General features: G+C 35.6%; 1 protein-coding gene across 5 annotated transcripts in view; it reads right to left on the reverse strand.

Annotated features, from left to right (window-relative positions):
* Nucleotides 1-11,194: 11,194 nt before the first annotated feature.
* Nucleotides 11,195-15,491, reverse strand: part of LOC5572304 (homeotic protein distal-less) — a 206,985-nt gene continuing 202,688 nt past the window's right edge. For 3 of the 5 annotated variants that reach the window (XM_021843018.1, XM_021843017.1, XM_021843021.1), the window contains exons 7-8: nucleotides 13,477-13,548; nucleotides 11,195-13,077 (exon numbers count right to left, since the gene is read on the reverse strand). In XM_021843018.1, the coding sequence (XP_021698710.1) occupies nucleotides 13,059-13,077; nucleotides 13,477-13,548 (91 nt within the window). In that variant the 3' untranslated portion in view covers nucleotides 11,195-13,058. The remainder of the gene's footprint in view (nucleotides 13,078-13,476; nucleotides 13,549-15,491) is intronic. The other 2 variants (XM_021843020.1, XM_021843019.1) reach the window with 1 other exon arrangement.

The following is a 15,491-nucleotide window of genomic DNA, read 5'->3' on the forward strand; positions in this document are numbered from 1 at the left end:
AGCTGGAAGAATACGATGGGCAAAGCATGCTGCAAGAATGCCGGACAGCACCTCTGCAAAGCTGGTGTTCGTTTCGAATCCGATCAACAGATATCCGGCACGAGCCGAGTATTGTTGCGTTAAATGGTTGATTCAGTGTGATCGGTTTAGATGTTAACTAAATAAATTAAACGAATCACCGTAAAATGCTTAGAAGGCGTTTTGAACCATCTTCCCCTACAGGTAAGTTGGCAGCCATTCGTTCGACTGCGACGCGCGTTCACAATGCATCCGGAGGCCGTCGATTCGTGGTTCTGGCTTAGCTTTTTCCTCTGCAACTGCAACCACCATTTGGGTTGGTCGGTCGTAGCAGTAGCATTCAACTGCCTATACATATGCGAGAGGTATGTCAATTCGGACAGATGTCTTTTGGGTTAACGGGAATTCGATGGTTGGTACCGGCCATATACTCTATAATTATCTGTTCACATACCCGTGCATATGTGGGGATATGCAGAGATGAATTGGTTGACGATGTAAAATGGTTCATAACAAGTAGTGAGTTAAGCGTAACTTAAGTGGTGGAGAACAAACTAATTTTAATAAAACTAAACAAATCTCACTTTCCTCTTCGAAATAATATTGAATTAGATTTGGAGAAACCATCAACTATATTCATCTCAAATCTGCTTTCAATAAATCTAATTTATTTGCGAGCACGTCAGATATCACATTTATTATGATTGCGATAATTGATCATAAACTCTCAATAGGTTATATTTCAAGCACCAGTTTGGCCATAGCGCCAATGATAACCATAGTGTAAATTTACTGAGTTATGTACAATTTTATAATACTTATTAGCATGTATCACTTCGTGTTCTTCAGTTCTCTAACTGCTCGTCATAATAATCTATGGAAAAGTGAACACACTCACCTCATGTGAAATCTTCCCAGCTACAACTTTGCTGAAGACCACATTTTGATGGGACGTAAGGATAATTTGTTATTATTGATTCCAAAGTCTAAACCATGCTGAGATGATTATTTAACTACTTTCAGAGCAACACTGTTTTTTTGCTGTAGAACATAGTAGCCTGGATTACTTTGATCTATTCTTCCCGCCAGGAGCACCACTGTTGCCTGCCGAACAGTTGGTGAAGCATACTACATATAAACCAACTTTATGATGATGAATAACAATTTACCCTGACGTCCAATCGAAAAGTGGTCTTCGGCAAAGTTGTAGCTGAGAGGATGTCACATTAGAAGAGTTTGTTCACTTTACCATAAAATATAATGACGAAGAGATAGAGGGCAGAACACAAAAGATTGGAGTTTTCCATAGTAATCTCCATATAAACTTCAAATGGTGTGTGCACAGTCAAATTTCTTCCGAATCACTTCAAACTTTGGGAGGATGTTTTTTTACCATAATTAAAAGCGTTTACACATAGGGGAGCTAAAATTCCAAAATTTGCATCACTAGTGCGGACTCCTAATACATAATAAATAATGGGCTCTCGATTAGGCATTGCATATACAATATAAAGCGTTGGGTTTGGATTCTTTCGAACGAGGTGAGCTTTGCGGAAGAGGACCACGTGATTATAGAGCTGAAATCGAATTCAGGTCAACTTCTGCGTCCATAAGTCGTCTCGTGGTGTAGGGGTAACGCGATCTATCTAGTGAACAGGTTCGTGAGTTCGATGTTCATCGAGAAGACGTGTAACTTTTAAGCAAATTTCACATCTATTTGTCCATTTAATCCAATTACAAAGCTTATGTACTGTTTACTTTAACGGTAATTGTTGGAAGAATGAACTCATTATCAACAGGTGTAGGCATCCAGAGTATCTGGTGAGGTTCACAATTTATGCAGGGTAAGTGTACCAGTTATGGACATAAATGGTTCCCTATTTCGCCATACGTCGTTAGTCCGTTTTCGATGCCTCATGATTTTTACGGCTGTCTTGTAAGGCCTGCACCAACCCCCTGTCTCGCAGGAGGATCATCGTGCGCAGCACTGTTTAAAGTCCCACGCTGGCACTAGGACGATGATCAGCCGCTCCTAACATGGAGAACAGACTCTGTTTTGAGCCGCCCCTAACATGGAGAACAGACGCTCTCATAAGCTACACCCTCAGAAGAGAGGAGCCCCCTTCCCTGTCAGCATACGACCAAGGTCCCACCAGGGTTGGTTACCCGATCTTCCCTACGGTTACTCGTACCCCAGGCGGCACCACGGAGAGGTAGGGATAGGAGTTACTGGACAAGAGGCTAAGGACCATAAATGGGGTCTATTTTATACCTGCAGGTACGCGAAGTACCAATGGTACGCATTGTCCAGTCATTTAGGGGAAGGGGTGGTAAAATGAACATCTTAAGGATATCATCTTGTTTCTGATAGAAAAACGAGGAACATGAATAGTTCTATCGCACAAGATCAAAAATAGGGATGTTATCCACAGCAACAACACGAATTCAGACTAAAATAGCTTAATTTTCACGTATTTTTATCGCTAGCAAAAAACGATGGAAATGTTCGTCTTACCTGCACTATGTGGATAAAATGAACAACTGTTGGTGGTAAATGAACATCCTAAAAAAAACGTGAACAACCCTAATATTTTTTTTTAACTTTTAATGCATTCCCGAAAATATATCTATAGATGCTTGAAGCCCATTCAAAAAGAAATCTAAAAGTTTCATATATGACATCATATCACAACGATACTTACATCACTGAAAAATCTCAAGACCTCCCGGCTAAAAGTTACGTCAACTCTAATTTTCCAACGTGGTTTTCTACAATCTTAGTTTTAGTTGATATTTTCACTTCAACTGACCTCCGTATCAACCCGAACAGTCTGATTGATACACTAAATCGTCAGTGCGTGATAAAAAATCATTGAAATTTGTTTTTTTCTCGATAAAAAGCCCGGTGTTCATTTTACCACCACTTCCCCTACCACTCATTTCGCCATATGTGATAATTTCATTATTTTCAAATTCTTAATTATGTTTTTGTAGTTTGATATCAAATGAACCTTGATGTTCAAATATTCAAAAACATTCAAAATGTCGCGAGCACATGTTCTAATTAAGCATTATCAACTAATATATGACCAGATCTGGTCGTATATAGGTTGATAATTCTCTATTATAACATGTGTGTTGCTTGGGGTGAAAGTTTTCGAGAAAACACATAGAGTAAGGTGGGGCAAAAGTTCGACCTTAGTGGTATAATCAAAGTTTCCAGGAAAACAATAGCAGTTGAAACAAAACAAATACCATACATTGAATCTTCAACGTATTGGCTATCATTTTGCTGAACAAACTTGTGTCAAAATATTTACCCATTTTTAGTTATAACAGTTTCAAAATTAATTGTCTTATTCGAACTTTTGCCCCACCGGTGGGGCAAGAGTTCGAATCTAGTGTGGGGCAAAAGTTCGCTGGCTAAAGCACAAAATTTCGATCCTTTTATGATAGACATACACAGTTCGAACGAAACGTGTAAATTTCTGAGACATATAATGCACATAATTGGAGCGTGGAATATCATGGATATTTACATGATATGTCATGTGAACTTCAATTATATGTCATGTAATCCAGCAGAATTCTGTGTGATTACATGACATATAACACATTTTTACATGATTTCAGACTTAAATTTACATGACGTCATGTTTACATTGCATAAATAAAGTTTACATGACGTGTAATCTTCATTATTTTTAACTGTGTACTTTACACCAGCCGTAAACTTAAGTTTGACGAAAAATACACACTAAATTTTCATCAAAAAATTGCCCAAACCGGGTTAATTGTAATATACTCAAAATAGCAGTTTTTCACAAAACTATGTGGAAATGAAAAATTTTGGTGACAATTTTCACACGATCAGACAAATTTTACTGAATTTGAAGATAATATGTGGATTTTAGGCAATTTGCAATTTTTTCCGTGATTTTATACATGGGTCGAACTTTTGCCCCGCTGATTCGAACTTTTGCCCCACTGTGGGCCAAAAATTGTTTTCAAGCATCTATGCAAAAACTAATACACCTCAAAGCTACCTTATGATAGGCCTAGAAACGCCCTTACATAAAATATTGAAAAAGATTTTATCTTCAATTGGTTCCATGCAACGAAAGTTTGACCAAAAATTACAATATTCACGTCGAAAAACAACAAATAGCCATAACATTTCCAAATCTCAATCGATTTTTATGATATTTGGATTGAAAGTCTCTTACTTGAATAGCATTCGAACCACCATGACATTTATAAGATTTGTTTTGAGTTGAGCTGGAAATCTTAAAAAGAAACTCTTACCCCACTCGAACTTTTGCCCCACTGTACTCTATGGCCAAATAGGGAACCACTATAGCCATAACTGGTACACTTTTCCTATCACAATGTGAACTTTGTTTTCTAGTTATTTTGTAAAAATAGGATAAGATTTTATGAAACATTCATCATTATCAGGGTTCTGAATTTTCGTATCAATGAAACGAAATCTACGATTTTTACACGTAAGGAGAATACTTTTATCGCTTTCTCACGTGAACATATTTTTTCGCTCACGCTTATTTTCCCTAGAGCTACGATGGAGAATAACCGAAAATCATTCCACACTGGGGATAATTTCATTTTCACCCCATCATATTTTTCGCTCGTCAATTGCTCCCGAGAATTATCACTATGTGGATAAACAAAAACTGATGCCGGCGACGGGATTCGAACCTAGAACATTGCTCAAAACTACCGCGATGCGTGCACGCTAACCATGCTACCACATCAACTTGACGAAAGTAGTGGTTAGTTTGGTGCATAAAAGCAACTGCTGCTCGTGGCGATGGATACAGGAAAAGTTCTCCATGGATAGGAGAAAAAGAAAACAAAATTCTCACAGCTGTGGAAATGTGCAATTGTCTATTTTCGCTTTGTTTTGTGGGCGGATAAAATCGCAAGGCAGCTTATCGCTGAAAATTACTGTGAGGGATAAATCCACTATCGTGGGAGTGAGTGAGAATTCGGAACCTTGATCATTATTATTTTTGATGAAAATGTTCCCACATTGATTAAATATATTTATCTAAACCAGATTTTATAAATTGATCTTTCCATGCATTTTTCTATGCTTTTGACTATTGATGTAAGTGATTTTCTTTTGGAATTCTTGATATACTACTGGAATCCTTGGTTATATTCGCGACTCAAGGTTTAGACATATTCCAGGTATGACCCTAAGTGGTGCAAAATGTATGTTGGAAAATAAAAAGATCGAATAAAGCCAAAATAACTAAAAGCCTTAACACGACCTAGAATCACAAAAAACGCCTATCCAAAAAATAATAAGCCAGATATGTAATGTAAAAAAATTGATGACATTCGGAGAAAATTTGGGATCAGCGTGAATCTAAGAGAAGCATTTATCGATAGCAAAAATCAAATATAAAAATTTTAAAATATTTACAGTTTACTTTATTAGTGAAGGAATTGTAAACATTTGAATTGAGGCAAATGAACTGGCTTATTAAGCTTAAGGCCTCATAAATAAAAAAGGAAATGTGCATGGGGTATATTTGAAGGAAAAACCCTTGTTGATAAACGATGAAATCTCAAATGGATTCCAGTTTAGATGTTCGATAAATTCCTGCATAGACTATTGTTTAATTACTGATGAAATACTTGACAAATTGTGAGCCATTTTTTTAGTTCGTTGATGGAATGGACGTTTATTCGAATTTACTCTCTAAAGGGGTAACATGTTGTTCTCATTATTTAATCTGTTAAAATAATTATTGGCAGTAAATATGTCAAAAGTCCGAATGTCAACAGGCTGTCATCATTCATAGGAGTTTCTGATGATACAGTAATATCCCGATTTTGTCAGCCCCATGCTGCATTTAGGGTTGACAAAATTGGGAAAGAGCTAAAATCGAGAAAACAAAATTCGACTGGTTTCAAGTTTAACTTTAACTTAAAGACTAAGGTTTATGATTTTGTTACGTAAACATTTTTTTACTTCCATTTCCTTTGTACCGTAATCCAAGGTAACATTGAAACTGATCATTGGATAATTATTAAAAAATCCAGGAAAAATCCGAATTTAAAAATTTCGGTCTTTAGATTATTATACAGACGTGGCTAAGGTCAGAATTGAGTTTATGCACCCAATATTGCAAGTAAAGACGTGTTTAGACTGAATAAAATAAATATAAATTTAAGGCTGACAAAATCGGGCGAAAATGGATATTAAAATTGGGGGTAGACAAAATTGGGGACTGACAAATTCGGGTTATTACTGTATGTCAAATTTTTCGATATTTACAACAGATTCTTGGTAACATTCTAACCACTACCTTTTTTCGATTCATGTTGGATTTCTGGTGATCTAGTTCAGTGTTTTCCAAACTTTCTCGACTTTCGACCCTTGATGCCAATATTTTTCTGGAATCGCCTCTCAACTATTCAACTATTTAAGCGCTATACTGTGCTGAACAAAAGATCAACATTTTATCAAAAGCGTGCCGAAAATCAATAAGCGTACCGAAATAAAATTATCAAAATTACTGGTACCGTAATCCGGGGTAACATTGATCATTTTTTTGAATATTTATTAAATATTTCGTTTCAAAATGCAAATGTTGCAAATTTTATATTTTTAAAACAAGTACTACCACCCATGACTCGTAGTTATATACTGTATTTTGCTTTATGAAAGCTTTGAGGATGTTTGAAAAATGTTTTAAGTGATTTTTTGATTTAGTTGATATGGGGTAACATTGATCACCTATGTAAACAACGTTCGGTAATATTGAAAATGTCGTTACTTACTTAAATCGTGGCCTCTGAAGCCGAATATGAAGACCAAATGCTTACAATTAATTTACTTTTTGAGTTATTTTAAAATTAAAAACACCTCGAACCACGAAATACGCCTAAAAGTAGGCAATTTCCTAAGGAAATTCTACATTCATAACTGTAATTCGTTAATGTTGCCTAATTGAGCATACTTATAAAAATTTTGACATCGGAATCGTTTTCGGCGATGCAATTTTTAATAAGAATCGCATTTTCCTTGCTCATATCTTTTACAGTACTTATGTGAGACATGAATTTTCGATAGTGTCATTCTTAACCATTGAAATCATTGTTTTGAAAAATTGACAAATTTACGCATAAGGTAAACGCAATTTTCGCAAAAATCTTCACTTTTATTAGCTTATGATTATAAGAAAGTGAAGCACCATTCGTGATTTGGAAATGTTCCATCAACAAAAGATGATACGATTTTTTTACGAGATGAGTCATTCCGATCAATGTTACCCCGCTGATCAATGATACCCCGGATTACGGTATATTGAAGTGTCAAATTTATCAAAACTTATGTACTTTGGAACACATATACACTCCAAAACATGTCCTCAACTTCATATTCATCGAATAAAATTATAATTTGTCGGTGGAACCCTAAATTTAATTTAAACTAGGGATATATGTAAAGATACCTACAGCAATTGCTCCACAGATTCCTTTTAAGATTTTTACTAAAATCCCTCCAGTAATTATTTGAGATCTTAAGTGATTGTTAAAAGTTTTTTAGAAATTCTTCCAGTAATTTCTCCATGGAAATACAAAGGAAATTTATCTGAAAAATAAATCCGTGAGGTATTTAAAAAAAAAATCTAGAGTAATCTCTGATGAAAACTTGGGTCAGTTCTAAAGTCATTCTAGATGAAAAACATTCGCTGACACCACTCCTGGACTCTTGAGGAAGTTTTAGAAAATTTCCTAGGTAATCAATTGAATCTTGGGATAGTTTTCCGCAGGCTTTTCTAAACAACTTTCTCGAAAAACGTTGGACAGAATCTCTAATGAAATGTGTATCGGAGCAATTGTTGGAAAAATTGTTTAAGTGTAAAAAAACTAAAAAAACTGTGAAAACTTAAAGAAACCTTTTGAGAAATGTTTGATAAAACTGCAACAGTAATACTTGGATGAAATGCTGGAAAAAATCTTAAAAAAAAAAACAGAATTGTGCAAAGAACCTATTAAAGAATTTTTAGTTTCATGGAGGAAACGTTAATGATTTCTTGAAGGAACTCACACGAACAGACGGAGGAATTCTTACACGGTTTCTTGGAAAAAAAAACCTCAAGCTATTTTTTCAAATACTCTGGATTTAACCTTTATCGGTTTCCTCGGAAGAAATTCTTTGAGAATCTTAGTAAGATTTCCTAGAGTAATAACTGGGCAATTCGGTTGAAGATTAGTGAATAAATACCTGGAAGAAATTCTAGAATAGTTTTGCAAAACAAAATCAACGTAATGTCTGAAGAATTTACTTGAGATAGTGGCTTTGGATGCTCAAGATTTTTCTGGAGAAAAACTTCTAAGTATCCTTTGAAAAATTGCTGGAAGAATTGATAGAGAAATCTCTAGAAGTATTTACGAAGAGATATCTGTAGGAGATCCTGTAATAATAAAATCACTATGATAATTTCTTTATATAGATAAAAGATTTTCTCGCGGAATCTAAGACGAAGTTCTTGAAAAGCGTGTTGATCTCGTTATAGTCCTTGAAGGTTTCATTGGAGCTTGTACAATTGTGTATCAATGCAAGCAGAATAAGGAAAAAAGAGACTTTAGAAACCACTTAGGTTAAAATAATGACTGTAGAGACTTTCCATTAAAAATAGAGACATGTATTAAAATAGAGACCAAGAAACCTACTACCAATCCTGTCTTTAGGATCATCCATTGTATCAACTTTTGTTATCCTTCATATATAAAATAAGAATATGCTCCATAATTATATCCTTTTTAAGGTGAAAATGAATCGAAGCCAAACTTCAAATTTTCAAGAGCACAAATCTGGAGAACCAAACATTCATTTGAGCTGAAAACTTAGTCGATTGGTCACCACCAGCTAGTGACCAATCGATTAAGTTTTCAGCTCAAACTGGTGTACGGTTCTCCAGATTTGTGGTCTTGAAAATTCGAGGCTTGGCTTCGATTCATTTTCACCAAATTTGACAAAAATAGACAAAATTGCTTGTCTTTACAACCAATGAGGTTATGCTAATTTCCGCAAAGTTTTCCAGAGAACAAATTATTAAACAGCAAAGATTCTGTGAACTCGTGTAGTTTTTTTTTCTTTGCACAAAAACAAACTGGTTAATCGCAAATGTTTTCATGTAAAACTAAAAATGCTTGAAACGTATTTCATCGTGCAGAAACTCTAGCAAATATTTCACTTGAATTTCATCAAAAATTCTGCAAAATCTGCTCTTGATATTGTTACTATTGATACCGTACACATCAGTAGGAAATTGGTCAAATCAGTTTTTCAGGAATTAACTACGAAATACTTCCAAGAATTTCTACGGCAGCCGAGTGTGCTAAAGAGTGTGCTGTGGGAGTTCTATAGGAATTGCTCTGAAAATCGTCAAGCGATTCAGCAATACTTGGCTAGTTTATATCAAGGAAGTTCGCACGTTCAGAAGTCGATAGCTAATTCTTCTAAACTAATTCTAATTTGACGCACCTTAAAATTCTATTTTGCTCCGAACGTACTTTTAGTCAAAGAACCGCTACGCATTTTACGGATAGCTTTGACTCCATAGAGGCTATACGTTCAATGCGCCGGTAAAGCCCTCACCGTATTTTCTCAGTTAAATACGATCCAAATTGAGTGCTCTATCGAATGATTCATATACTATCGCCTCGGTTTGGGTCCCTTCACATTGCTTGATCCCGGGCAATGAGAAAGCGGATTCGCTCGCCAAGGTGGGCGATATTTATGACCGACAAATCGCCTTCAATGATTTTTTTCAATTGCTCGTCAACATTCATTGGTCAACTGGCAACAAAAATGTGATGCCGGATAATTGGGCAGGTGGTTACATTTCATTCTCCGCAGTTGTCGAAGAAGCCGTGGTTGAAGGGGTTTGACTTAAGTCGAGACTTTATTAAAGTAATGTGTCGATTTATGTCTAACCACTACTCTCTAGGCCCTTATTTCTATCGATTAGGGCTCACAGATAGTAATCACTGCAGCTTTAGTGCAGGTTACCAAGATATCAACCAGGTAGTTTGGGAGTGCCTCAAATACGGTATTGCCAGCTCTAATTTTTGTGCATCCCTCAGGGCCCAAGGGAAACCAGAAAAGAAAGACATTAGAGATGTGTTGGGTCAACTTGACCTTGTGTACATGAAGCTTATGTACGATTTTTTGAAACAAGATAATATCATTGTTTGAGTCTCCCTTCTTGTCGGTAAACTTGCCCACCTAGTGTCCCCTCGAAACCCGTCTTTTTGTATCGTTACAGGTTGTCATTGTCCACTCAACGGTCGACCAGCAGCAAAGCAAACACATCATAACTTAAAGCTGCTGCTGAATGTCAACGGAATGATCCCATTGTCCTACCCCTTCCTTGAAATTATTGTTACCCCTACCCTCGACCAAACCGCGAGTTTTTCGGTTCCCCAAAGCTAACATAGAAAATTAAGAAAACACCATGAATTTGTGAATAAAACCAAAAAAACTCGGCTCCGTAATGCCTAATAGCACATGAGCCTAATAAATAAATGATTAAGTAAAAAAAACCGTTACGCATCATCGACGCCTTGAAAACTGATTGACCATAACGCGCAAACCGAACAAAAACATTTCAACTACGAGTTCTAAAACATATACGTTCTCTTTTTTGTCCGAACGAAGAGCCTGACAACTAATCTTCCTCCGAATAACCAATCCTCTAATCGAAAAAAAAAAAACAGTCCGCAATACGTTGTTTCCTCCGACCAAGGTCCCGTGAAGTTTAACAAATGCCATTTAAGAAGCAGAATAAAGCAGTGTTCCATATCCAGAAAATCTAGCTACATCTAGAAAAAACTCACCAGATTGATGCTTCCTTCGCTATGCAGCCGAAACCCAGTAAAACTACAGAACACTTTTATACAAACGTGAAAATTTAATTTGAATACGATTTAAAGAAGCTCAACACGAATTTCAAAGATTACTTTTCACAAGCACCTCTCTATACAAGAGAATCGAGTAAAAATGCTGTCGCGCAGAACGCGAAAAAAAACGTGTCGAGAAGTCCAAAACATGACCACTCGCGGCAAGGCCTACCGCTATCTCGATACTTAAGAAAGGAATATTTCGGATAAACTACCAACGCCAACGCAACGATTAAATTTTTAAAATAATATTTTAATACCGTTTTCGAATTTTGCAATTTACATTCACAATCGTTACAGGATTTTCTCATAATATAATTTTCATTACATTATATCATTATAATATAATAATAAACAATTCTTATCACCTACATACGACTCCCACAGAGATTATCTTTCCCATTCGAGGTGCGCCCTGCACTTGCAAGCTTTTATTATTCTTTGTTATACTTAATTTTTCCAAACTTTTTTTCTCATCGAAAGAAAATCTCACTTTCGTCCAATCAATTAAATCTTTGTATTTTGCTTTTTTCTCATTCAAGATTATTGGTTTGCTAAAATTTCAAATCAATTTCCCTACGCACTGTACTCGTCGCTCGCAAAATTACCCATTTGCTCTGTTGGATTTCCATTTTCTCCTAGGGTAGCAGTGTCACTTACTCGCAAATCATTTTTAAATATTTTAATACAATTGTTTAACTTAATTACATCCTTGTATTGATTTTTTGTATCGTAAATGTGTTTTTTGTTTATGTACAAATTTGCTTTAGATGTCTGCATCGCTCTCTGTTAATTTAATTATCGGCTAATCACAATCATCACCACTAACGTGTGTTTTCCTTCTAGCTTATTAGTACTGTTTTTACAGAGCAATTTGGATCATTCGATCTCTCATTCACATATCTTCTCTGGCACGCACACAACCATTCGTTACACCCACGAAATAAGAATCTAGCTCGTTTTGCATGGTTATTCGTCTTCAACGCTGTCTAAATTCGATTGGTTCGCTGTCTTTTGATGTTATTTTTTTGTTGTCTTGGATTGGAAATAATCAATCCCCGGACGATTCTTTTCCGCCAAACCAGTATAGTGTCTTGTATTTACAGTTTTTAATGCAAATCGGTTAAAACTTGTTCATTTGAAATTGCTATTAGTTTGATTTTCTAAACATGAGTTTCCTCTGCTTGTGTTGATGTTCACTATTTCGCTTGTGTGCTGTTGTCAGATTTGATGTCTTGATAAAATATTCACTCCGCTTATTGTGTTAAAAGCTTTCTGTTGGTACAATGGCAGCGAAATTAATGTATTGTAGGAAATTCAATTACCAGTGTCTAATTGAAAAAAATGCCAACGGAATCCTAACGTATAAGATTGGAATGTCGTTTTTCTAATCACCAGCCTGATCTCGCTATGGGAATGTTTGTATGCTGGTCGTTGTCAACAAACTTCAGTTTTGTTTTAAGTAGATTCAAATATGTTCCACTCTCTTCGAGGAAAGATTCTCAACAACCTTTTCATAGTACTCAGAAAATAAAAACGATGAAACACAAAAGTTACAGTTACGATTAACACTTACAAATATTGCACAAAGCTCTCGTTTCTCTCAGCTTTCTCTCGCACTCGATCGATTGACATCCGTCCGTTTGTCTCGACTCAAGCCAAGGTTGGGGATTGACCTCGTCGCTCACTCTCATGCGTTGTTACATATATTCTTTTTTTTCTCTTTAACTCGTACGGATTTGATGTGTACTGTGCTGTGATTAAAGGAACTGCCAGCTCACGTGTGTGCTCTCATTCCACTCTCCCCGGGGCCTCAACATCGAGTCGGACTGAGCGACGTTTTTGGGTTACTTTGCAATTTTCACTACTTTAATACACTACTTGTTAATCAGATCACGGGTTCAGCTTTTTTTTAGGTTTAAATTTTGTTTCACTTCCTGTTGGTTTGCAACTGTTCTTTCCGTTGTTTCTTCCGTTTTGCGCCATTCGCTGTAGGTTTCATGTTCAAAATGTGTTTGTGTTTTTTTTTTTGTAATTAAACTTTGCTCTATTACACACTAGGAATAGTTAAAATTATAATTTACATTCTCGTTTTGTTAAACGGCTGGCCACACCCTGTAATGGAAAATAGAAAAAAAAATATGTTAGATGGATGTTGAGCAACTGAAATATCAGACAACTATAAAATGGTGGAATCGAGTAAAATAGTATGGTTTTATCAAATCATTAAAGACAATTTTTATAATTAGTTGAAACCGCAAAAATAGTATTTATCATATTCAAAACTAATGACGATTGTGTAACGCCACAACTGAAAAAACTTTCTAACTTCAGTGCAGATTACTGTCACATCAAAGGTGTTTTACTTGGAACGGTCAAATTTTGCCTTGACAAACTTATAAAATCATACGTAATACAGAAAGTGGACACAAACATTACATTTGATCTACATCATTCCAAATGACTACTATTTGTTTGATTAGTGGAACAAATTTGTTCAGAAAAGAAAATTACCTTTGATGTGACTCGAATCTGGGTATCCTAGAGGAGTAGTACTCATCAAACATCGCTTCCCTGTTCCTCTGGCTATATATGGATGATACAGATAAGTGAGGGATGAATTAGCCTTATGCAGTTTTCGAACGAATATTTGTGTGGAAGTGTTGATTGGTGGATGTGGGATGTGATTAATTGTACTTTATGTCGCTTGATTAGGCAAAAACATCTACAGGGACTCCTGAGCTAACAAAGTTATGATGGACTTTGAGATATACTGATGATACATGTACTACGTTAATCAGGATTAGGAAGGTTAGAGTTGAGATTTTAGTTTGATCTGAAAAGGATCCTGAAACTTTCGATAAAAACTTGTTTTAGTTGATAATACGATAGAGTGTGTCCTTTTGATCATGTTTGACGTTCACTTAGTCGATAAAACTACCGCAGGGGTTAGTCCGGTCTAATTTTTTAACACTGGGGTTGCTCCTATCTGACATTTCTGAAGGTGCACGGAAAACAAAATTCACCCAAAATGTAAGTTTAATACAAGGGGTGCGGCAAAATTACAAAAATCGGAGAAATGTTTTTTGGATTGAAACCAATACAAAACGTTGATCAAAAATAGTAAACATGTGGCTCTTACCTAAACTTTAGAGTTTGGTTTAAAAATTGGACCAAGGCCTATTGCTACAAGAATTATCATATTTGTTCAAGGTTTGATTCAAGGCTCCCGGTCCCATCAGTATCCTTTTGCGACGAGAATTTCTTAACTTCCCTGGGCAAAAAATACTACCGTACCTTCAACACGATAAACGAATGCGAAACAACATTATCAGAGAAAGCTCTCAGATTATAAATGTGGAAGTGCTCTTAGAACACTAAGTTGAGAAGCAGGATCAGTCCAACTGTTTCTCTAACAGAATATACCTCCAATTTTCTTGTCAGAAACCTCCTTCTTTATGAACTTAATTATGGAATTCCTAGGATTTTTTTTTTCAGTAATCCAAGTGATAATTTTATAAAAGTTTATTTGAAAATTCTAGTTCAGATGTTATTTAAATAAGCAAAAATTTTGAAAGATCACTCAACAACTGAAAAATTCACAATTCATTACACACAACAAGATTTTTTGAACCACACCAATCCAAACGGAACATATCTGAAATGACAGTTTGCTTCGTAATTGCAGTGATGATTGTTCGACCCCACCACCGAATAGTAGGACACTCTCCCGAATCGTTTAGCCAATTAGATCAAACAGCTCAAGACAGGAAATTGAAAAATCAATCGCAAATTGTTTCGTTTCTGATTTTTTTTTTGTTTCTTGCATTTGCTTCTATTCAAGGTGAGAGCAAACAAAAAGAAACAAACCAATTATAGCGCCCGGTTCTTTCGTTCTCACATTTATCGAAAATGGGTGCATATGGAAGTGTACGATATCAACAGATAGAGGACTGTTGAGCTAACAGAAGTGAAATCGTTTGCATGTGCTGAATCAAGCAAAATTAACGAAGATGTTTGCCATTTAACTTCGAGAGGAAATAACACTATTTCTGTTGAGATTGTGCGAACAGCTGGCTGGCAGGAAGTTTGACACGAATTTGATAAGCGTTTAAATTCCAGAACTGTTTTTGACTTGATTGATGAAAAATTTGGATCCGATGTAAGATTATTTGCGTTTTGAGTTGAATTTGTTATATCAAATCGGTTTTGACACCAACAGGATACAGTAAAATTTCATGATATCGATTGAATCTATGGACGAGCTGAATACAAACATAGAACGAAGCAAATTTATGGATATCCTGCATAATTTTACCTTTCTTGGAAGATATGTCCAAGTTTTTATAATACTTCAATTAATCAATTAGAGTTTGACACAAGAATTGAAATTATCTTAGCTTGGATCAACCAAAAGGCCATATTTAGTGTTTAGGAAAAGTAATCTCCAATTTTAGCCAGTCAAATCAATTCTTTCTTATTTTTAACTATCTTCAGCTTTAAAAAAAATAAAGGTTTCAACCCACAAT

Source organism: Aedes aegypti, chromosome 2, assembly GCF_002204515.2.
Source record: "Aedes aegypti strain LVP_AGWG chromosome 2, AaegL5.0 Primary Assembly, whole genome shotgun sequence".
Taxonomy (NCBI): domain Eukaryota; kingdom Metazoa; phylum Arthropoda; class Insecta; order Diptera; family Culicidae; genus Aedes; species Aedes aegypti.